We start from the raw sequence: 24,065 nt of genomic DNA on the forward strand, positions 1-24,065 counted from the left end.
ACGGGCTGACAATATGAATAAGCACTCCACAAAAGAGGCAGCCTTAACAACCAATAAGCTTACGAAAACATGCTCAATTTCACCCATTGATTTGGCAAACATTTTAGAGTCTAAGAATATCAGAAGAATGTGAGGAAAGGGAACACTCACATGCTGTTGGTAAAATGTAAACTGAAACAACCACTTTGTAGAGCAGTCTGGCATTGCCGCTGCCACCACACCGCTGCCACCACCACCACCACCATCATCACCATCACCATATCATTACTAACATCATCACCATTATCATCACCACCATCACCACTACCATTGCCATCATCACCATCACTGCCACCATCACTACAATCACATCATCATCACCACCAACATCACCACCACTATCATCACCACCACCACCACCGCCACCACTGCCATTACCACCATCATCACCATCACCATATCATTACTAACATCATAACTAACACCATTATCACCACCACCATTGCCACTACCATTGCCATCATCACCGTCACTGCCACCATCATCACCATCACTACAATCACATCATCATCACCACCATCATCACCATCACTATCAACACCACCACCACCACCACTGCCATTACCACCATCATCACCATATCATTACTGCCATCATTGCCATTGTCGTCATCACCACCATCGCCACTACCATTGCCATCACCACCATCGTCACCATCACATCACCATTACCACCATCGTCACCATCACCATCATCACCACCACTGCCACCACCACCACTGCCATTACCCCAATCATCACCATCATCATATCATTACTACCATCATCACCATTATCATCATCACCATCATCACCACCATCGCCACTACCATTGCCATCACCACCATCACTGCCACCATCATCACCATCACTATCATCATCATCACATCACCATCACCACCATCATCAGCACCATCACTATCACCACCACCACTGCCATCACCATCATCACCACCATCTTACCATTTCTGCCATCACCATTATCATCACGATCACCATCAGCACCATCGCCACTACCATTGCCATCACCATTACTGCCACCATCAACACCATCACATCATCACCACCACCATCACTACCCCCATCATCATCACCATCACCATCATCACCACCATCTTATAATTTCTACCATCATCACCATTATCATCACTGTCACCATCAGCACCATCGCCACTACCATCGCCATCACCATTACTGCCACCATCAACACCATCACATCATCATCGCCACCATCACTACCCCCATCATCATCACCATCACATCACCACCACCATCACTACACCCATCATCATCACCATCACCACCATCACCACCACCACCACCACCATCACCACCATCACTGCCACCATCATCACCATCACTGCCACCATCATCACCATCACTGCCACCATCATCACCACCATCACTACTTCCATTATGGTCACCATCACCATCATCACTACCACCACCACCGCCGCCATCACTACCATCACCATCATCACCACCACCATCATCACTATCACCATCATAATCATCACCATCACCACCACCACCACCGCCGCCATCACTACCATCACCATCACCATCATCATTATCGCCACCATTACCACCATCATCATCATCACCACCATCATCACCATCACCATCATAATCACCACCACAGCAGGTAACATGCTGCAACACTTACTATGTGTCAGGCATGGTACCAAGCACCCTACAGATACCAACTTCGTAAATTGTCACACTGGGAGGTAAATGCTACTATTATTCCCATTTCATAGATGAGGAAACTGAAGTAGAGAGAAGTTAAGTAATTTACTGAAGGTCACATGGCTAATAATGGCACAACCAGGACTTGAATCCAGACAGTCTGGCTCCAAAATCCACATAATTACTACCCTACGTTGTCTCTCATTTACGTACGTCCTTGGGTTGACCATCTTTTCAGATTACTGGCAATTTTTAGGTCTTCTTTTGTAAACTGTCTAATTGTGATCTCTGGACATTTTTTATTCACCTGTTTTACGGAATTGTAATAGATCTTTGTGCTACGTGTGTGCACATGCCCTGGTGTTCTGGTTGGAATACCAAAACACTTCACCAGAAGGAATAACACTACTAGGAAAAAAATGAGGTTTTGGTACAGTGGATAAAAAACAAAGGTAACCCAAGGTACATCACACTACCTGCTGCTGGAAGAGAATTCACAGCCACAGTTGGGGAAGTTGGCTAAGGTTGACTCAGGTTATCGGGCTGTACTGGCCAAAGTTGGTCCTCATCCTGGATTGGGGCACCCCTCTTACCTAAGTTGATCATGTGACCATCAAATTCAATAATGGCTTTCACCTGCAGTTCAGGATTTGAAGAAGTCACACAAATGAGTTTGTTTTTGTCAGTGGCTCATTTGTGTAATTCCAGTATGAGTTTCTTCACTCTTTTTTTCCCAAGTGTAATGCAGAGTCCAGAGCAGGAAGCCAACCTTCCAGCTGTCATCATCTGGCTGCACTACGGCCTCATCTAAAGTAGGATTTCAGCTCCATCACGGGTTTGGTAGCTTCAACCCATACTTAGTGCGTCCCTTCTCCTCTTGCGATTGGTGTAAGGAGTATGTACAAAGCAACATCGTCTCTGTGCAAAGCAGTAAGTCATGGACAAGCCCTAGAAGGCTCAAGAGCTCAGAGCTGTCCCAGAAGTGTATGGCCAGTGAGGGACAGAGATCATCAACAAAGATCCATCAAGCAGGCAGGTGGCTGCAGCTATTGAGGCTACAGCTTTGGATAAAGGTGACTGTGAGAGTAGCCAATAATTTAAATCTTTACACGGGTGTTAGCAGCAGAGGATGCCTAGCTCTAGACAATGGCTGAAAAATAAGCCCTGGAATCAATACAAGCGTGGCTGGAAAAGAGGAATCTTGATGATCCCCTTTGCTAGCTTCTAGTCCAGTTTGTTAACTAGTCCCTCTTTGCTAGCTTCTGGTCTAGTTTACTAACTCATCCCTCTTCTTACACATTGGGCTGTTTCAAGTTTTTGATTCTTCTAAACCTGTACCGTATTTGTACTGGAAATGTGGGAATGTATATTCTATCTCATTAGCTTCTTCCTTTCTGTTTTTGTTTGTTTGTTTTGTTTTGTTTTTTGAGACAGAGTTTCACTCTTGCTGCCCATTCTGGAGTGCAATGGCGCCATCTTGGCTCACTGCAATCTCCGCCTCCTGGGTTCAAGTAAATCTCCTGCCTCGGCCTCCCGAGTAGCTGGCATTACAGGCATGCACCATCATACTGGCTAATTTTGTATTTTTAGTAGAGATGGGGTTTCTCCATGTTGGTCAGGCTGGTGTTGAACTCCTGACCTCAGGTGACCTGCCCAGCTTGGCCCCCCGAAGTGCTAGGATTATAGGTGTGAGCCACAGTGCCCAGTCAGCCTCCTCCTTTCATAATTATTTCATTATTATCAAACAATTTTGGTGTCTACATCACATAAAAGCCCAATTCTGATAAGAGACAATGTTAAACTATAATAAACTTTCATACAACACTCATTGGCCAGAAATGCATCTAGCATGAAGTTTAGTTTGTGAAGTAAGACCTGTCTTTGTAGACAGTGCAAGATCAGAATACAGGAAGAAATATTTTAAGTGCTTTAAAATTTTGTTATTTACATAATCTTTAAGATCATTATATACAATTGAAGATGAAATTCAAATTGTTCAGCCATTTGACAGACAAACAGGGATAGATCCGTGGCTTATGAGCCTCAAGGGAGCTGGTGGCTCACAAGCATCAAGTTGTAGATGGTTTTAAAAAGAAAAAAAAAAGTTGGCCGGATGTGGTGGCTCACGCCTGTAATCCCAACACTTTGGGAGGCCGCGGCGGGAGGATCACCTAAGGTCAGGAGTTAGAGAACAGCCTGGCCAACATGGTGAAACCCCGTCTCTACCAAAAACATAAAAAATTAGCTGGGTGTGGTGGCACGCACCTGTAATCCCAGCTACTCGGGAGGCTGAGGCAGGAGAACTGCTTGAACCTGGGAGACAGAAGTTGCAGTGAGCTGAGATCGTGCCACTGCACTCCAGCCTGAGCGATAGAGTAAAACTCTGTCTCAAAAAAAAAAAAAAAGGTTGTAATACACACAGAAGTGAGATAGCTTGGTCCGAGGCTGGTATATGAGCGTGTGATATGTGTTCAAGGGCAAAGGCCAGAGATGAGAGACAGAGAAAACAGTTTCTATGAGCAAAGTCAAAGGTCAAAGACAAGTTGGTGAGGCTGTACAAATGGCGCTTTTCACCAGGAATCACAAAGGTGAACCTGGAGTCCTCAAACACAAAAGGAAATGCACCTCCCAGATCCAAAACGGAGCCAGAGGTCATGGTCCGCTCTGGGATGGTAGAGGAAAGAAACAGAAATTTTTAAAAAACAGAGAAAGACCACAGAGCTCTGAGAAGTTGTCTACAAGACAAGAAGCAAGTGGCAGTGTGTAGAAGGGATGGCTTAAACCTGGGACAAGCAGGACTGGGGTCTCTCCTTTGCCAAAATGTATCTTTCCCCCTTATCCTTAGGAAGTGACAGCAAAAAGTCAACTCAAGAAGAACCCTGGGGTCTGATGGGTCCCTAATGCATAAAGTCTGTGGTTTTTTCAGAGCTATTCCCTCTCAGAACCTTCCCCAGCCTTCTGTTATCCCTGAGGATGGGGTCAGGCCCAGGACAAAGTATGTACTTGTCAAATCATGAGTTTTAAAGACAAATGGCTCCCTTTAAGCAGTCTGTTTCATTTACCAATGAAGACACTCATCCCCAGAGGGGTTAACTGACTTCCGAAGTCCAAGTGAGGGTTAGTGAAGGAAGCTTTTTGGTTCCTGGTTTAATACTCATCTCAACACACCACACTGCCTTCCTAAAACTTAACTGAGAAAGATTTTTAAATATTTTTTAGGAAACAGTCTGGAGAGGTGATACATGTTCAAGGATATTAACTTCAGCCCTATGTTCTAGCACAAAAGACTGAAAACTACCTTACTGTCTACTAACAGGGGACAGATTAAAGAGGTAATGGTCTATCCATTCAATGCTACAATATACAGTAGCCCCCCACCCTTTTTTTGGAATGGAGGTTTAATAGAAGAGAAAGAGAAACAGCTCTCTCTCTATATGGAGAGAGGAGTCTCTGAGTGGAAAGGATCCATATACAGCCTTTTTAAAAAGGAGGTTGGAGCTGAACATGGTGGCTCACGCCTATAATCCCAGCAACTCCAGAGGATCACTTGAAGTCAGGAGTTCAAGACCGGCCTGGGTAACACAGTGAGACATCCACCCCGGCAAACTCTAAAAACATACAATAAAACTAAAAGGAGGTTATCTATGTATTTTGATATATAATGACCTCCGAGATAGGCTGTTAAGTGAAAAATTAAGAGGCATGCTGCCATTTGTGTTGAAGGCCTGCGGAGGCACATGTGTGCACACGCCCCCATCCTTGCCAGCACTGGAAGGACGCGCCAAGAGCCTGCAACAGGAGCTGCCTATCGGGGAGAAGTTCACTGCAGGGAGAATGAGACTTAACTTCGCTGCTTCTCCTTGATGCCTTTTGAATTCTCTACCACATAGCTGACCTTTGAATAGATGATACTACTTACTCAAAACATTACATAATGAAAACACGAAAACGTCTCTAAGGCCAAAGTTACACACAGATGTTTTGTTTTATTTGTTTTTTTTTTTTTTTGAGACAAGAATCTCGCTCTGTCTCCCAGGCTGGAGTGCAGTGGGTGATCTTGGCTCACTGCGAGCTCCGCCTCCCGGGTTCACGCCATTCTCCTGCCTCACCCTCCCGAGTAGCTGGGACTACAGGCACCCACCACCAGGCCGGCCTAATTTTTTTTTGTATTTTTAGTAGAGACGGGGTTTCACCATGTGAGCCAGGATGGTCTCGATCTCTTGCTCTCGTGATCCACCCCCCTCAGCCTCCCAAAGTGCTGGGGTTACAGGCGTGAGCCACCACACCCGGCCTACACGCAGATGTTTTATTAGTTAGTATACAGGCTGAGCTGTGTGGGCTCTAGTCCCAAAATAATAGCCGCTCACAACACAAGCACATTTAACTTTCATTAAAAGGTCTCTGCATCCCTCAGTGGGGAAGTTGTGCCCTAAGATTACAGCAGGGCTAAGTCCCTCCATCCTGTCTCCCCTGCCCCAGGATGCTGGCTTGGTGCAGGTGCTCTGGAATAACTTCCTACCACTGGTACGCACATCCCAGCCAGCAGGAGGGATGAGTGGGGCCCTCCAGGTGCCCAGAGCAAACAGTGTCACTGTGGAAGAAGGGGCCCACTGGCAGCCTTGGCCATGAAGCTCCAGCAATAGGGAACTGAATAAATAATGGTACCCTGTATAGAATCACGTGACGGGATGGCCAGCCAATTGACCTGACTCAGGTGCAGGCTGTGCGGTGACCCGGAAAGACATTCAAATGACCTTTCTTTGTTTTTTGGTTTTTGTTTTTGTTTTTTTTTTTTTTGAGACGGAGTCTCGCTCTGTCGCCCAGGCTGGAGTGCAGTGGCCAGATCTCAGCTCACTGCAAGCTCCGCCTCCCGGGTTTACGCCATCCTCCTGCCTCAGCCTCCCAAGTAGCTGGGACTACAGGCGCCCGCCACCTCGCCTGGCTAGTTTTTTGTATTTTTTAGTAGAGACGGGGTTTCACTGTGTTAGCCAGGATGGTCTGGATCTCCTGACCTCGTGATCCACCCGTCTCGGCCTCCCAAAGTGCTGGGATTACAGGCTTGAGCCACCGCGCCCAGCCCAAATAACCTTTCAAATGACAACAGATCAATACAAACAATATACAGTAGGCACCCCTTATCCTCAAGAAGGCGTTCCAAGTCTCCCAAGCGATGCCTAAAACCACGGCTAGTCCCCACTCCTATCCTGCATAGCCTAGGCACAAAGGTATTTTTCCTTTTTCACAATTTTATGGGTAGATTATTATTATTTTTTGTTATTCAGTTTTTATTTCATTGTCATAAACTTAACTCTGCAATCCAGCTAGGCATGGAAGGGAACAAGGAAAACATGGGATCCAAAGGGAACTGCAGTGAGAGCACAAAGATTCTAGGATACTGCGAGCAAATGGGGTGGAGGGTGCTCTCCGGAGCTACAGAAGGAATGGTCTGGTGGTGAAGGTAAAACACACGTCAAACTTATTCGAGTTGTCCACAGTCCGCAGTGGCGATCTTCTTGCTGCTCTTGCCATTCCTGGACCCAAAGCGGTCCATGGCCTCCACAATCTTCATGCCTTCTTTCACCTTGCCAGAGACCACATGCTTGCCATCCAACCGCTCGGTCTTGGCAGCGCAGATGAAAAACTGGGAAGCGTTTGTGTTGGGTCGAGCATTTGCCATGGACAAGATGCCAGGACCTGTATGCTTCAGGATGAAGTTCTCGTCATCAAATTTATCCCTGTAGACGAACTTGCCACCACTGCCATTATGGCGTGTTAAGTCACCACCCTGACACATAAGCCCTAGATTAATTCTGAGAAAGCAGGAACCCTTATAACCAAATCCTTTCTCTCCAGTGCTCAGAGCACGACAGTTTTCTGTCTTTGGAACCTTGTCTGCAAACAGCTTGAAGGAGACACGCCCCAAGGGCTCGCTGTTGACGACCATGTTGAAGAACATGGTGGGGTTGACCATGGCTGATAGTACAGGGCTCTGGGCGGCAGTGGCATCTGCAAAGCCTTTTTTTTTTTTTTTTTTTTTTTTTGAGACTGGGTCTCACTCTGTCACCCAGGCTGAAGTGCAGTGATGCAATCACAGCTCACTGCAGCCTTGAACTTCTGGGCTCAAGTGATCTTCCCGCCTCAGCCTCCTGAGTAGCTAGGAATACAGGTATATGCCACTATGCCTGGCTAATTTTTTTTTTTTTTTTTTCTGTAGAGGCAGGATCTTGCTATATTACCCAGGCTGATCTCGAACTCCCAGGTTCAAGTGATTCTCCCACCTTGGCCTCCCAAATCGGTGGGATTATAGGCATGAGCCACTGCACCTGGCCCCAAGGATTCCTTCTTACAACCACAGTATATGATCTTCTTTTCTTATTGAGAACATTCACCTTTTCCCTTAAGAAAGCACTTTAAGGCTTCTCTATGGTGTATCCAAATTGCCAGTGCCACTCCTCTTATGCTTCAGGGCCATGAGGAAGTAAAGTAAGGGTGACTTGACAACAAGCACTGTGATTCCAAGACAGTGAATCTCATCACAGAGACGGCTACTAAGTGAGCTGCAGGTGGGGACGCTGGCACAGGGAGGAGTCGTATCCAGGGTGGGACAGGGTGTGATGGTCCCAGATTTCATCACGCTACTCGGAAGGACATGAAATTGAAAACTCAGGCATTGCTTCTGGAATTTTCCATTAAATATTTTCAAACGGACGAAGGGTAACTGCAACTGCAGAAAGCAAAATCACAGATAAGGGGGTGATGTGGTTTGGATGTATCCCCACCCAAATCTCACACTGAATTGTTGGGAGCAAGCCCCCAAAATCTGGCCATAAACTGGCCCCAAAACTGGCCATAAACAAAATCTCTACAGCACTATAACATGTTCTTAACGGCCCTAACCCAAGCTGGAAGGTTGTGGGTTTACGGGAATGAGGGCAAAGAACACCTGCCCTGCCCAGGGTGGAAAACCGCTTAAAGGCATTCTTAAGCCACAAACAAAAAGCATGAGCGATCTGTGTCTTAAGGGTGTGTTTCTGCTGCAATTATTTCAGTCCATCCCTTCGTTTCCCTTAGGGGATACTTTTAATTAATTTAATATCTATAGAAACAATGCCAGTAACTGGTTTGCTGTTAATAAATATGTGGGTAAATCTCTGTTTGGGGCTCTCAGCTCTGAAGGCTGTGAGACCCCTGATTCCCCACTTCACACCTCTATATTTCTGTGTGTGTGTCTTTAATTCCTCTAGCGCCGCTGGGTTAGGGTCTCCCCAACCAAGCTGGTCTCGACATTGAATTGTAGTTCCCATAATCCCCACGTGTTATGGGAAGGACCCGGCGGGAAGTAACTGACTCATGGGGGGGGGTTACCCTCATGCTGTACTCGTGACAGTGAGTGAGTTCTCTTTTATAAAGGGCTTTCACCCGCCTCACTCTCATTCTCTCTCCTGCCACCCTGTGAAGAAGGATGCATTTGCTTCCCCTTCTGCCATGAGTGTAAGTTTCCTGAGGCCTCTCCAGCCATGCAGAACTGTGAGTCGATTAAACCTCTTTCCTTTAAAAATTACCCAGTCTAACGCACATCCTTATAGCAGCATGAGAACTGATTAATACAGGACTAATATACTGCTATATTTGCATTTTTGTAAATATTTATAAACAGGAAAATGTATATACGAATATACCAAGGCATGGCGTTTTTGCTTAGTGATTCATTCTAATGTTCTACATTTAAAATGTGGTTTCGCGTAAAGAACTTTTTAAAAACTTCATTTGGAAACTGAAACAAGCACTCTGCTTTCGCTGGTTCTTTTTTTAGTTTCCTTAAAATGTTAATAAGTACCCCCAAAGTAGTGAAGAGCAACTATCGTATCCCCCTGCCCTCCCAAAAAAAGAAACAGTAAAGGAAAAACCTGTGGGAATTTCTTATATTAACTGAATCCCCATCCTTCTCTGGGAAGGCACTGCATGAGCTGGAACACCGAGGAAACACAGCCACGGGAATAAAGAAGTCCCAATTTCCCCGGGGCATGTGAGTTTAAGCCAGAACAGAAGCGCACTAAACAAAACAGAAACTGTAAAGGTGACATCCCAATTCAGCCCTTGAGTCCAACCAGATTTTCTCCTAAGGCTGGGAAAGCATGACAGGCCACTACCTTACTCAAAGCACCCACAAAAAGCCACCATCAAGGGCAGATTGGGCATAGGCTGCAGCACTGGGGTACAGGTGGGCTGAAGTGGGTACCTCCCGGCAGCACTTTCACCCAGGAGATTCCATGGGCCATGTCACTTCTCACAGGAACCTGGCTTCATGGAACTCGGAATGATGGTGATGCTGGGGGCAGAGGCTCCAGAGAAAGGGGTGCTGATATGTACGAGGCTACCGGTAAGGCAGTCAAAAAGAGATGATTAAGCCATGAAAGAAGCAAAAAAAGAAAAAAACTTGTTACGAATTACACTGATGCTATAAAATAAAAGGAGTCCTTTAAGGGACTAGAGAGAATAGAGTTCCTAATTATTGATTTGCAATAGTCTTTAAGCAAAGAAATGTATGATTTTTAAAAAATTAATTCACTGACCCATTACGCTGGTGAATTTTGGCTCCAAAGGTGTTCAGGTTGGTAATCAATCTATAAGAAAAAGACCTTGAGACATTATCAAATTACTCTTACCGAGAGTCCATGAGACTGTAGTTTAGTGAAAAGCAACAGATTTACAGTCAGATAGACTAAAAAGCTAAGTTTGAATTTGAGTTATGGCCTGGATAACTTATGAAAACTGATAAGCCTCAGTCTCTTCATTTGTTATTGTAATGAGTCAACCAGGGAAAATATATAAGGCCGGGCATGGTGGCTCACGCTTGTAGACCCAGCACTTTGGAAGGCTGAAGGAGGGCAGATCACTTGAGGTCAGGAGTTCAAGATCAGCCTGGCCAACATGGCGAAAACCCATCTCGACTAAAAACACAGAAGTTAGCCGGGCATGGTGGCAGGCACCTGTAATCCCAGCTACTTGGGAGGATGAGGCAGGAGAATCCCCTGAACCCAGGAGGCAGAGGTTGCAGAGAGCCAAGATCACGCCACTGCACTCCAGCCTGGGTAACAGACTGATACTCTATCTCAAAAAAAAAAAAAAAGAAAAAAGAAAAAGAAAAATACATAAGCATACACCAAGAGCTCAAAAAATTAGTTACCATTTAAAAATGTGGGGTCCTATAGAGCCAAACAAAACTAAAAACTCTACAGCCAAAGTCCTCTCAATGAGAAGTAGAAAAAGAAAAGCCTTCACCTATTATTAATGCATATAAAATAAAGACAATTTGAAATACATTTGTCAATGGGAATTAAGAGCTATTGGAATCCATTCTGCAAATCTTTAGCAAGTTACAAACACGAGCAAGGTACCAGATATCCCAAGGACTGGAGACTGAAAGTGCTGCCTCCGTGCGCACAGTCTACCTGTGGGTAGACAGGCAGACACATGCTGGGTTCTGTAGACATGTTTTGAGGTGTGTCTAAGTTCAGGCTGCTATTACAGACTACGGTAGACTGATTACTTAAAGAACAGACATTTATTTCTTGCAGTTTTGGAGGCTCGAAGTCCACCAAGATAAGGGTGCCAGCAGGGTCAGCTTTTTGGTGAGGGCCTCATTCTTGGCAGAGCAACAATGTGCTGGACTCTTAATCACTTTATAAGCACACACTGATCCCATTCATGGGGGCTCCACCCTTGTGAGCTATTTACCACCCAAAGGTGCCACCTCCAGACACCATCACGTTGGGGATTTAGGCTTCAGCATATGGATTGGGAAGGACATACAATTCAGTCCCAGCAAGATGCCAGCATTGCTCACTATGTTCTTCCCTGAAAACTCCCTTTGCCCACAGGTCTCACCAAAGGTGTGGCCCTCAGTGACCATGCTGTACCACACAATACCCTCCTACTCCTCCCTTTCCATTCTCCACCACAGCGGCCTGGATCATGCCTGGATAATCCCTTTCTTGGCCAGAAACCAGTGAGATCCTTTCTGGAGAATCTGAACTAAGGAACAGATGCTTGGGGCAGTCTAGTTGACAGAGAGGAAGACAGAGAGGGAGAGAGGTTAGAAAGGCAGACGGACCTTGGGTACTTGACTTTCTAATGTCTAATTCTAATAAAGTCCAGCCATACTTTATTTTCAGATAACCTATTGTATATTTAAATAAAACTTGCTTGTTTGTGTGTTTGTTTTCTTGAGACAGAGTCTCACTCTGTCGCCCAGGCTCACTGAAGTACAGTGGTACAATCTCGGCTCACTGCAGTGTGTGCTTATAAAGTGATCTCCATCTCCCAGGTTCAAGCAGTTCTGCCTCAGCCTCCCGAGTAGCTGGGATTACAGGTGCCCGCCATGACGCCGGACTAATTTTTGTATTTTCAGTAGAGACGGGGTTCCACCATGTAGCCCAGGCTGCTCTAGAACTTCTGAACTCAGGTGATTCACCCGCCCTGGCCTCCCAAAGTGCGGGAATTATAGGCGTGAGCCACTGCACCCAGCAAAATAAAATCTTTTACTCCAGCTGGCTGGTAGATGCTACACACACACTAAGCAACAGACGCAAAGACCCACGTTCCCCATTTGTGATTGCGGACAAGGCACTCACCTCTTGGAGCCACAGCTTGGCTCAGGAGAACGAGGGTCTGCCCGAGTGGAGGGCTGGGGAGATAAAGTGATAGCAACTGGGAAAGATGTCATGGGACAGATACACTCACTAAGAGGTAGAGGGCCTCTGGCAGGGGTCAACGCCTTCGGTCATAGTGACTGCGGAAGGCTTCATGAAAGAAAGGACATGTGGGCTGACCTTGAATTTAGAGAAGAGGAGAAGAAAGATCAGGAGACACTCTCAGAAGCAGAGGAAGCCATGGCCCACAGAAATGCGTGGGCAGTAACATTCCTGTTGGTGAACAATGATGTCTGACACTGAATTCAAAGTTGTTTCCTGCGCTACTCTATAATCAGACCTCCCTCCCTCCCCATGAGCCAAAAATGCTTCAGCAAATGCTGTACACAATAGCTGGATTTTAGTGATTCCTGCGAGGAGGGTGGTGAGAGACACAGAACTGAAGATAACCATGTTCCACCCAAGGTCAAACGTTGAACAAAAAGAGCACACTAAGGACACACAGACACAAGGAGCCCAGTGATGGGGTAAACTGGCTGCAGTGTGGGTGTGCTTGAGGACCATGAAAACTTAAGACCCCAAGAAACCCCCATGAACATGTATCAGCTCGGGCCATTTTGTTTAGGTACTAAAGGAAAGGTGCCAGGCGCGGTGGCTCACGCCTGTAATCCCAGCACTTTGGGAGGCTGGGGTGGGGAGATCACCTGAGGTCAGGAGTTCAAGACCAGCCCGGCCAACATGGTGAAACCCCATCTCTACTAAAAATACAAAAATTAGCTGGGCGTGGTAGTGCATGCCTGTAATCCTGGCTACTCGGGAGGCTGAGGCAGGAGAATTGCTTGAACGCGGGAGGTGGAGGTTGCAGTGAGCCAAGATCATGACACTGCACTCCGGCCTGGGCAACAGAGTGAGACTCCATCTCAAAAAAAATAAAAATAAAATTAAAAAAAAAAAAAAAAAAAAAAAAAAAAAAGGAAAGGCGATCCCAGCATGTCAAAGGACATGGAAACCCTTTGGTCATAGAACAGGGGAATAAAAGGCAGAAGCTTCTAGACTGAAAACAAGTTAAAACAGACAAAAAGAATAAGGTTACCTAGAAAAGAAAGAGAAGAAGAGAAAACAGCATCTGGTCAGGCACAGTGGCTCACACCTGTAGTCCCAGCACTTTGGGGAACCGAGGCGGTTGGATCACCTGAGGTCGAGGTCAGGAGTTCGAGACCAGCCTGGCCTGGATGACAGAGCAAGACTCTGCCTCAAAAATCAAAAACAAAACAAGAAAACAACATCTGTACCAGTAAATGGTGGAAGATATTAAACCAACGTTTATGGAGTTTCAAGGAAAATGATTGTTATCATAGAGTCACATGCACACCCAGGCTATGCATTATGTGGGAGGGGAAAAGAATGGCATTTTGAGACATGCAAGAACTCAAAATATATCATCCACACACTCTAAGAAAAAAAATCATATGAGAATGCTCTTAAAGAAAAAAAAGAGAGGATGTGTTTTATTTTTTACTTTTATTTTTTTGAGACAGAGTCTTGCTCTGTCGCCCAGGCTGGGGTGCAATGGTGCGCTCTCGACTCACTGCAACCTCCACCTCCCGGGTTCAAGCCATTCTCCTGCCTGCCTCAGCCTTCTGAGTAGCTGGGATTACATGCGCCCGCCACCACACCTGGCTAACTTTTTTTCTGTATTTTTAGTATTGATGGCGTTTCACCATGTTGTCCAGGCTGGTCTCGAACTCCTGACCTCAGGTGATCTGCCCACCTCGGCCTCCCAAAGTGCTGGGATTACAGGCATGAGCCACCACGCCTGGCCGGGAGGATGTGTTTTATAAGGAACAATGAAACCCATAAAAACAGTAGAGCTGTCAGGAAAGTCTAAAACGTTTTTGTTAACAGGGATGTGAAACATCATGTAATAGTTAAGAAAAAAGTCTCTAGTGACACAAGGGCAAAAATAAAATAATTACAATTCCAGGTTATTTCAGTAAAACACAGGAAATGAAAAGAAGTCAAAATATCCTACCCGTTTTTTCTTGTGAGATGGTAGAATATTTTAAATAGTGGTTAATTCTTTGATATGGATAAAAAAAATATGGATGAAAACATGCTTGCTCAAAATGAACAGATCGCCAGTCACGGTGGCTCACACCTGTAGTCCCAGCACTTTGGGAGACCGAGGTGGGTGAATTGCTTGAGCTCAGGAGTTCAAGACCAGCCTAGACAACATAGTGAGACCCTGTCTCTACAAAAATACAAAAATTAGCCAGGTGTGGTGGCATGTGCCTGTAGTCCTAGCTACTTGAGAGGCTAAGGTGGGAGGATCACTTGAGTCCAGAAGGTCAAGGCTGTAGTGAGCTGAGATTGTGCCACTGCACTCCAGCCCAGGCGACAGAGTGAGACCTTGTCTCAAAAAAAAAAAGCATCAGATAATCTACAGAAGAAAAAAAGAATGAAAACTAGACATAGTCTGCCAAAGACAGGAAATAAAATACAGAAATTTTTGAGTACCAAGAAAGCTTACAAACAAAATTCAAAGACTGAATATGATCTGAGCTGTCCAATATGATAGCCACTAGTCACATGGAGCTATTTAAATTTAAATTAATTCAAGTAAAATAAAAACACTCAGCTCCTCAGTCACACTTGTCACATGCAAGTCCTCCATGTGTTGATGACTGCCCAACTGGATTACTATCACCCCAGAAAGTGCCAGCAGACAACAGTAACAGTAAAAGATACACGGTAACAAATGCACCAGGTATGGTAAGATCCCAGTCATGCTAAACACACACACATATTAAAAACTGAGTTAATTAAACTGTCAGTGGTGACATCTCTGGGAAATAAGGTGACCAGGGACTTTCACTCTACGTTATATACCTTATTGTTTGATATATATATTTGATTTATATATATATTTGATTTATATATTTCTATGCATTTGATATTATATATCTCTATTTGATATTTACATACCTCTATATATTTGATATTTATATATTTATATATTTGATATCTATATATGTGATATATATAAATATATACGTGTAAGATATATATATATGTATATTTTTAGACAGAGTCTCATCCTGTTGCCCAGGCTGGAATACAGTAGTGCGATCACAGCTCTCTGGGCTGAAGCAATTCTCCCATCTCAGCCTCTCATGTAGCTGGAACTATACACATGCACCACCATGTCTAGCTCATTTTTTAGTTTGTAGAGATAGGGTCTTGCTATGTTGCCCAGGTTGATCTGGAACTCTTGGCCTCAAGCGATCCTCCGCCTTTGCTTCCCAAAGAACTGGGATGACAGGCATGAGCCACCATACCTGGCCCTATCGTTTGATTTTTGAATAAGCATATTTTTAAAAAGTCATTAACATGTTTTCAAATGAAACAACAATCAATTTCTTGAACTTGGAGTAGTACTTGGTTCTGTTAAAATAAAGTGATTTTAACTAGTATAGATGTATAGAGTACATTTGTGCTAATAAACAAAGATGGCAAAGTATGTGTCCTATATTTAGACAACCCTGGAAAAAGTTTGTTCTGGGCCAAAGGGTGACATCACCCATTCAGATGCAAGTCTTAGCAGATACTTGACCATTTCAAACCGCAGTTCTTGATTTGAGGAAGTCCCTCAGGCGAAGACCATTGTTAATCCATTTTTCCATTTAGATTTATACACTTGACAACAGATCAAATTTCAGAAAGGGCAGCTTTGAGTTATCCCTAAATTTTCCATAAGAAAAACCTATTGCAAGTCATAATATGTTTCTGCGTTTTCCCGCTGATAGCACACAGCTGACAAAGGGGAAGTTCCCAACTCAATTTCAACAATAGACAGATAAAGTCGGATACAACAACATAGTACCCAAAGAAGAACTTCCTTTTTTTTTTAACCCCCCTAAATTGGGGATGGTAGAAGATAGGTTATGTTCTTTGTTAAAAGAATTCCAAAGTTTTCATCTTTGTCCAATACCAGGTCTTCAATCTTTCTAAGAAAAAGAACTCTTAAAAACATATTAACCCTTAAATACTAAAACTATTTCATGTCTACCCCAGGGACTAATTTAGTCATGTATCTGCCAACAAAGACATACTTATAATCTATGTTTATTTTGGTTCCTATATAAATCTTCTTAGTAGCTGCTTCCAGTGAATATTGAGGGAAAAGCTCTCTTAATGGAAAGCTATGAGAAACATCTATTTTTCCAGGACATATATGCACTCCGTAACTCAATGTTGGTAAAGCAAGGGGAGAGATTTGGTTTTGTTACCAAAGTTCAACACGAATTTTATTTGACTCCATCTCCAACAATGGACAATAACATTAGCTCAGTAAGAGATCATGATTAATACCAAATGTATTTCATAAACAGAGAAGCCCGACACCAAAAGGACAGCGAGAAGAAGACAGTGGGTTCCAAATGATTCTTCAACAATTTGCCCTGTCCTCAATGTCCCCAAAGCCCTTCAGAAGAAAGTAACAGAAGGCAAGAACACAGCAAAATGAGGGAAGTATTAAAGATCCTTGAGCATCTTAACCTCAGATCCAACCGTGAAAGCTCCCAGGAAATTCATCCTCCAGGCCGGGTGCCATGGCCTGTAATCCCAGCACTTTGGGAGGCCAAGGCAGGGGCATCACCTGAGGTCAGGAGTTCAAGACCAGCCTGACCAACATGGTAAAAACCCATCTCTACTAAAAATACAAAATTAGCCAGGTGTGGTAGCGCACGCCTGTAATCTCAGCACTTTGGGAGGCCAAGGCTGGGGGATCACCTGAGGTCAGGAGTTTGAGAACAGCCTGACCAACATGGTAAAACCCCGTCTCTACTAAAAACACAAAATTAGCTGGGTATGGTGATGCATGCCTCTAATCCCAGCTACTCGGGAGGCTGAGGCAGGAGAATTGCTTGAACCCAGGAGGCGGAGATTGCAGTGCACCAAGATTGCACCATTGCACTCCAGCCTGGGCAACAAGAGCAAAACTCCATCTCAAAAAAAAAAAAAAAAAAAATCCTCCACGTCACCTCTTTCGTACCACTGCCACCCATAGCAGAACAGAAATTTTCAGTAATCAGGACTATTTCTAATAATTCATATAGCTGGACTGAGGTTAATTTTTATCTATGTAGAAAGTCTTTCCAGGCTCCTTCAAGCTTGTATAAAGACCCACTCCCTAATTCTAATTGCAAATCATGTGTTAAAGCAAGTTTATAAAGATCTCTTTAGGCAATTCTCTATTAGCCTGATTCTAATTGCCGCATAGTGTTTGAAAATAATAAAATTATACTTGTCTGAATATAGTCTCATTAAAACTGACAATCCCTCCTTCCCCCATGTTCTTTGTAATTCATGAAATTGTTATCGTGGTTTGCCACTTTCATGCTTGGGTGGACCAAAAAGTTAAAGAGTACATTTAACTCTTTACACTGGCTCACACCTGTAATCCCAGCACTTCGGGAGGCCGAGGCAGGCAGATCACCTGAGGTCAGGAGTTCCAGACCAGCCTGACCAACATAGTGAAACCGCATCTCTACTAAAAATACAAAAATTAGCTGGGCGTGGTGGCACGCGCCTGTAATCCCAGCTACTCAGGAGGCTGAGACAGGAGAATTGCTTGAATCTAGGAGGCGGAGGTTGTAGTGAGCTGAGATTGCACCACTCCAGTCTGGGTGACAGAGCAAGACTCCGTCAAAAAAAAAAAAGAGTACATTTTCCATGAAAAACAAGATATAAAGACAGTGAGACAAGTATTTTATAACAGTTACACCATTGCTTTTAATTAAGCATAAAACATCTGATATTTCATTCATGGACTCTTAGCATTATTTATAAAACGAAATACCCTTTTTAGTCCATGAAGAAAATTCCATGAAAATAAAATAAAAGCATATGCAGTTTTATATATTTACATACTTACATTCTGGAGCACAACAAGACTCTAATTGGGTATTTTCCTTTTATTTGAGGCTCTAGTTTCAATTTAGTATGTCTAAAACGACTAGTAAATACATTATACTGAGTGGTGGGGTAAATGAATTCTTTCAGGCCACAAGGGTACTATTCAGTAAATTACCGCTCTGCACTGGCCGCTGCCTGGTGGCCTCAAATTGACAAACTGCCTTTAAAAGGTGAAACATGTTCTTACTGATTCATCCAAAGGCTAATTATTTGTTATTTATTTAAACTGATGGGAATGAAGAGGCCAAGGATAGAAAAAGAGTCTTTGAAATGTTAACATTTACAAACTTGAGCTACTTAAAGAAAACCTAGGTTTCTACTGCGATATCGTCAGTACATGAGCCAAATAAAACACATTTACTCCCCCAAATTTGGCACACATTGTCTAAATTCAAATCCAAACAGGCAATCCAAGGAGAGCAGTCATTTGGAGTTTTCCTAATCTCCTTACATTTAAATAGAGTACAATACATCTATTATGTTAATCTTTTCCCACTAGAAGCTATTAACATGGTATCTGCTCTTGGTTTAAACATTTCAGTACACGCGGCATCTCTAAATTTTGATAAACTTTCTAACATATAATGAATGTGCTGATATACAAAACTGAAAACTTCTGAAGGCAGCAGAGATGCCTCTGGGTGCTACTCTGGGAACTTTAGCTGCTTGAAAGGTGTCAGGGGACAGGCTCAGATCAATGGGCACACAGATGAGGAATTCTTTGTACCAGGGACATTCTCAACAGTGTAGGCAAAGAAGTCCTAATCAAGCCCCCAACCCAGAATATCAATCAAAGGAGGAACAATAAACAGGAATTACAGCAGAGAAGATAAAAATCCAGGGTCTCTCCAGAAAGACAATACAGGTACTTAAGTTAATCCGTCAGCTTGCATCTGCACCTGGGCCCATTTCTGGCACTAGAACTACCGTTTCAAAAACATATTTGTATTTAGCTATCTATTACAAGTACGTTTCTATCCCTGCATAAACAGAGTTCAGGTTCAGATTTCTGCGCAATTTCCTTTCCTCTCTTTAAAAAAAAAAAATATTCTAGACTCGAACATTCGATACTTGCAGCCGCCACTGAAGTATTCACGGCAAAAATAAAAACAACCTGCAAATGGGAGATGCACATAGTCGGCTTTTCTTTTCCTTGATTTCTTGTTAATATTTTATAATGAATTAGAGGTCAGTAAAAAGTCCCTTTCTTTAATAAATCTTAAAGTAAACAAGTAGAATGCAAATGATTTACACTTTCAATGATCAATCATTTCAAGAATCTCTCTACGAACTGAGTAAACCATCTGTGACTCAGGCCTCCCTATCATGTTTTTTAAGCTGACCCACTTCTCCATCACTCACCATGGTTCGAAAAATCTCACTTCTAAGGGTGTAGCAAGAACCGCTCTGTGCCAGCGCATAGTTTGAATCCAATAGGGTAAAAGGGTAATGCAAACAGCACTTTAAAAGGACACCAGTTTTTATGTAAAATGACCCACTGCCTCTAAAAAGAGAGCATCAACACCGGCCTTCACCTGAAGCAATCCTTTTCTTCAACAGAAGAGCAAATCAAGTCTGTAGGGTTCGGGGGCAAAGGCAAAGGATTAAGAAACCCGATCAAGTGTGAAAATGCTTGGTGCATCGAGTTTTGGAGATCAAATACTAGCTTTGCAAACGGGATGCGGCCAGGTCAGCGAGAGCCCGGCTCACGGGATCGGCCCTGCTCTGAAAAGCTGTAGGGACACGCGAGGCGGTGCAAAGCCCAGTATCCCCAGCAGGGGCCGGGCCCGGGACCCCCTCCGCGCCAGAACTTTGCGCAGTTCGCCGCCCGCAGCCCCGACACCACCAGGGGCACCTCCATGCCGCTCCACCCACGTCTTTGCCCATTCTTTTTGGGTGGCGGCCGTGGAGAGGGGGTCTGAAGGGACTTAACAAGGATGGCAGGGGGCAGAAGAGGGCGACCTCCTACCCCAGGCTACGGCCGCCACAAAGGGCAGGGCGTCGCGCCTCTCCCTCGGAGCCCACCGGAGCCACCCGCGGGCGAGGGCAACACGCGCCTCCTGGGCCAGGCCGCCGGCGGGGATGGGCGAGGCCGGCCGGGGGCGCACGGCAGGTGACAGTAGCGTCGCCGGTCCCCGCCCGGGCCCCAGCCTCCCCGCCCACCCCGGGCCTCGCCTCCCCGCGCACTGTCCTCTCCCGCGAGCCCCGGACCTCACCACGGGCTCCGCGCCGCGGAGAAGCCATCGCGGGGCGGAGCGGCCGAAGAGCCCCCATTCCTGGGAGCCAGCCCCCGAGCGAGAGACCCTGGCGCGCGCGGTCCCCGCCCTGTAGCTCCCGGTGCGCCCGCGCGCCGCCCCTACCCTTTGGCGTGCTCCATCTCCTCCTCATTGTCTCCGTCTATCCCGCACGTGTCCTGGTCGTCCAGTTCCAGGCTCTGCTGGCTGGCCGCAGACTCGCTGTCCTCCGCCATCGCGGCGGCGCTGGCTGGGGAGGCGGCGCTCGGGGCCGGGCCCGCGCGGCGGGGCGGGCGCGGCCGCAGCTCCCTCTAGTGCCGCCCGCCGTACTGCTTGGAGTCGTAGCCCTGGCGCTGCGCCCCGCCCCGCCGGCCCCGCCCTGCCCCACGGGCTTCAATCCCGCTCTTGAACCCCGCCCACCTCTTCGTCCCTCCCCTCAAGCCCCGCCTCTCCCCGTCCTGCCGGCTTCAATCCAGCTCTCTAACCCCGCCCACCTCTGAGGCCCCTCCCCTCCAGCCCCGCCTCTCCCCGCCCGGCCGGCCTCAATCCCGCCCTCTAACCCCGCCCCGCCCCTCCCAGCTGGCCCCGCCCTACCCCGCCCCGCCCCGCCAGCTCCAACCCTGCCCACCGTGGCCAGCCCTGCGCAGGGCGAGTCCTGTATATCCAGGCCTGCGCGGTGCCTCTACCTGGGGCTGGGCTCTCAAGGCTGAAAACCTGCAGACTTGACATCCTGAGTGGCGGCATTTTTGGAACACAGGCCATGCGATTTTACTTCCGGACGACTTAGGGAGCGCTCCCAACCCGTGCAGGGGATTTTCCCACTCAGGAGTAGGCACTCAGGGCTGAGGCTTTCCAGAAGCTCTTCCCGCCCCTCCACATACATGTTAACAATCCATTTCGCATCTATCCATCTAATACATTATAAAATCAAATTCAAAGTCAAAACAATATTTCAAACCCTCCCACCGCCCTGTCCCAACCAGGCTTGCAGCACTAAAACTCTTGACAGAGAAATTCTTGACCTACCCGTGCTTTTCCTGGACACTACGGACGGCTCAGACCAGAACAGACATCTTGAGGGACATGGGGACGTGTCCACGATGCCGGGGGATTGGACAGTTTCAGGTAGGCCACCCTGGTTTTCCCAAAGTCAAGGTTGTGACCTAGATTTCCAAGCGAACGCGCACGGCCTTCTGTGCTGAAATCGTCCTCTGTCTCTCTCAGAACAGGGAAAGGAGGCACTCTGTAGTATTGCCAAATAGAAGGCCGGTGAAGTTCAGCCTTTCTTATTTGCTATTGCATTCTGTACAGAGCAGCCCTGTCCTTTGCTTTGCTGAGATGATCTTGTTCAAAGGTGCTGCCAGGCCACCAGAAGTCTGTGCGGTGGTTTTGCAAAGAGAGTCGTCAGAACCCGCTCAGTGAGGAATATGAGACTTTAAAGAGCCTGAATTTTTTGGTGTGGGTCCTTTATTTGCAGAAGATACTAGGAGCATTCTATGGCTTTTTTCCCCAAGGGAGACTAAGTTTTTAAAACGCAATGAGCTAGAAGTATCAAAAGATGAAAATTGCAGAGCGATTTCAAAGTCCATCAGCTGTTTGGCGTTGACACAACTAAAATTCTGTAAGAAGGGCAAATGGGGCCAAAACACAAAAGGAAATACAATATTGCCTTTAACAATTGCAACTCTTTGTGAGGCAAAATGTCATATGTCACCTCTGTGAAACTTTAGGATAAAAGCAAATACAGATGAGTGAGGTTCCTGCAGCTCACCTCTACGAACATGGGTTGTTGGAGAACCCGTAGCTGGGTCGGGTAACCAACAGGAAACTGGCCAGGAGCAAGCTTATCAATCAGATCAGCCACTGTAACCTGCCAGACGGGTTCTCTAAAAGAGTTTTTAAAACTTAAGGCAAAGGAAACTCAGCAAACATATTTATTTGAATTTTCAAGAAGTTTTGACTAAGAACTGCTCTAAAAAAGAATAAGAAAACAAATAATCCTGGAGAAATAAAATGAGGGCATCAAAAACCAGTGAAACACTAGAAGACAATGATAAACAGGGAACATCTGTTCCCCAGAACAGAAAGAAGTTGGTCCAGACGTCGGTACAGTACTGGATTGAAGTATTATTTAATACAAATGTTTTACAGCATTAATCTTTGGAAGGAGGGAAAAGTTTACAGATGACCCTGGGCCTTCCTAAATCCTACCGTCCTGTATAGAAACACTATGTTTCTAAACATTTTTACTTCTTTCCCTGGCTTAATTCCAGAGTTTGGAGAACTGGAACCAAGTGGCATCTTCCAGCGTCTTATATCTGAAGTTTATTTGGTGGATGGGATCACTGTAGAATGACTTCCAGTGTATTATTTTTTCAAGTTTCAGTTATTTATTAATCAGTGTAATCTCCAATAGGTTACATCAACATGATTTCATTCATTTAGAGGAGAAATATTTCCTAGTGAAGTGGAAAATTGTGCGGATGAATTCTGGAAGACCTTCGGTCTAAAGCAGCTTTGTAGTGAAACATTTCATTTAGAAGTCTGGACCTTCGTTCTTCAGTTTGCTGTGATCCACATTCATTGAGTAGAACTTGTATTGATCATCGGAACCCAGTTTGTTCCAGGGATCTGGGTGATTCTTTCTGTCCCAACTAACATCTGGGTTGAACAATGCCAGACGCAAGAGATACAGTCCTGCTCCAGTACCTCCAGCTCCAATAAATACTAAGAGGGGGATCAAGCTTGGATGCTTCTTAGCCTGACCGATGATCTGGTGGAGCATGTTAGCGGCAGAGACCTCTAATTGGAAAGGAGAGAACCAGCCTAGCCACCAGGCCCTGGGCTAAGTAGTATCTCACCAGTGTATTTTAAAAGGCCTTTGGGAATTTTGTATTCTGCTTGGCCCATTCCTACTACAGATGTAAGACTATAGTCATATAATTGTTCTTGTTTTATTTAAACTATTTTGACTTCTTTTTTAATTTTGGTAAAATACATACAACATAAAATGTACTATTCTAACCACGTTTTTTGTTTGTTTGTTTTGTTTTTGTTTGAGACAGAGTTTCACTCTTGTTGCCCAGGCTGGAGTGCCATGGCACGATCTTGGCTCACTGCAACCTCTGCTTCCCAGGTTCAAGAGATTCTCCTGCCTCAGCCCCCCGAGTAGCTGGGATTACAGGTGCCCACCACCACGCTGGCTAATTTTTGTATTTTTAGTAGAGACGGGGTTTCGCTGTATTGGCCTGTCTCAAAAAAAAAAAAAGGAAAGAAATCCTTAAAGACCCTCATTTTATTACTGTCACGATCACTATCTGTATACCTGGGTATGTCTGAAAAAGACTCAGGCCAAACCATTAGTTTGTACTTTCTATTCCGGGTTCACAAAAGCAAAGCCCCTTGCTTTTGGGATACACTGGCTATTCTTGCTAGCTAGTTTGCTTTAGAGTCGTGTTTGGCTGGATTTTATTTTATTTTTTAAGTGACTGCATTTC

The 24,065-nt window shown here is 45.3% G+C and overlaps 3 protein-coding genes across 8 annotated transcripts in view; all 3 read right to left on the bottom strand.

The window, feature by feature from the left end:
• The window catches only part of NMT2 (N-myristoyltransferase 2), a 62,159-nt gene extending 41,216 nt beyond the window's left edge, over positions 1-20,943 (bottom strand). For 3 of the 6 annotated variants that reach the window (XM_050803298.1, XM_050803296.1, XM_050803297.1), the window contains exon 1: positions 20,695-20,943. In XM_050803298.1, coding sequence (XP_050659255.1) covers positions 20,695-20,804 — 110 coding nt within the window. In that variant the 5' untranslated portion in view covers positions 20,805-20,943. The remainder of the gene's footprint in view (positions 1-20,694) is intronic. The other 3 variants (XM_050803300.1, XM_050803299.1, XM_050803295.1) reach the window with 3 other exon arrangements.
• On the bottom strand, positions 1,886-10,785 carry LOC126962399 (peptidyl-prolyl cis-trans isomerase A-like). The gene has a single exon (XM_050803313.1). The coding sequence runs from the start codon at positions 7,675-7,677 to the stop codon at positions 7,183-7,185; it is 495 nt and encodes a 164-aa protein (XP_050659270.1). The 5' UTR covers positions 7,678-10,785; the 3' UTR covers positions 1,886-7,182.
• Positions 20,944-23,021: 2,078 nt separating the features above from the next.
• On the bottom strand, positions 23,022-23,551 carry LOC126962403 (cytochrome c oxidase subunit NDUFA4-like). The gene has a single exon (XM_050803316.1). It carries the CDS (start codon positions 23,351-23,353, stop codon positions 23,105-23,107), a length of 249 nt encoding a protein of 82 aa, XP_050659273.1. The 5' UTR covers positions 23,354-23,551; the 3' UTR covers positions 23,022-23,104.
• Positions 23,552-24,065: the final 514 nt, after the last annotated feature.

Source organism: Macaca thibetana, chromosome 9 (genome assembly GCF_024542745.1).
Source record: "Macaca thibetana thibetana isolate TM-01 chromosome 9, ASM2454274v1, whole genome shotgun sequence".
In the NCBI taxonomy this organism is placed as follows: Eukaryota; Metazoa; Chordata; class Mammalia; order Primates; family Cercopithecidae; genus Macaca; species Macaca thibetana.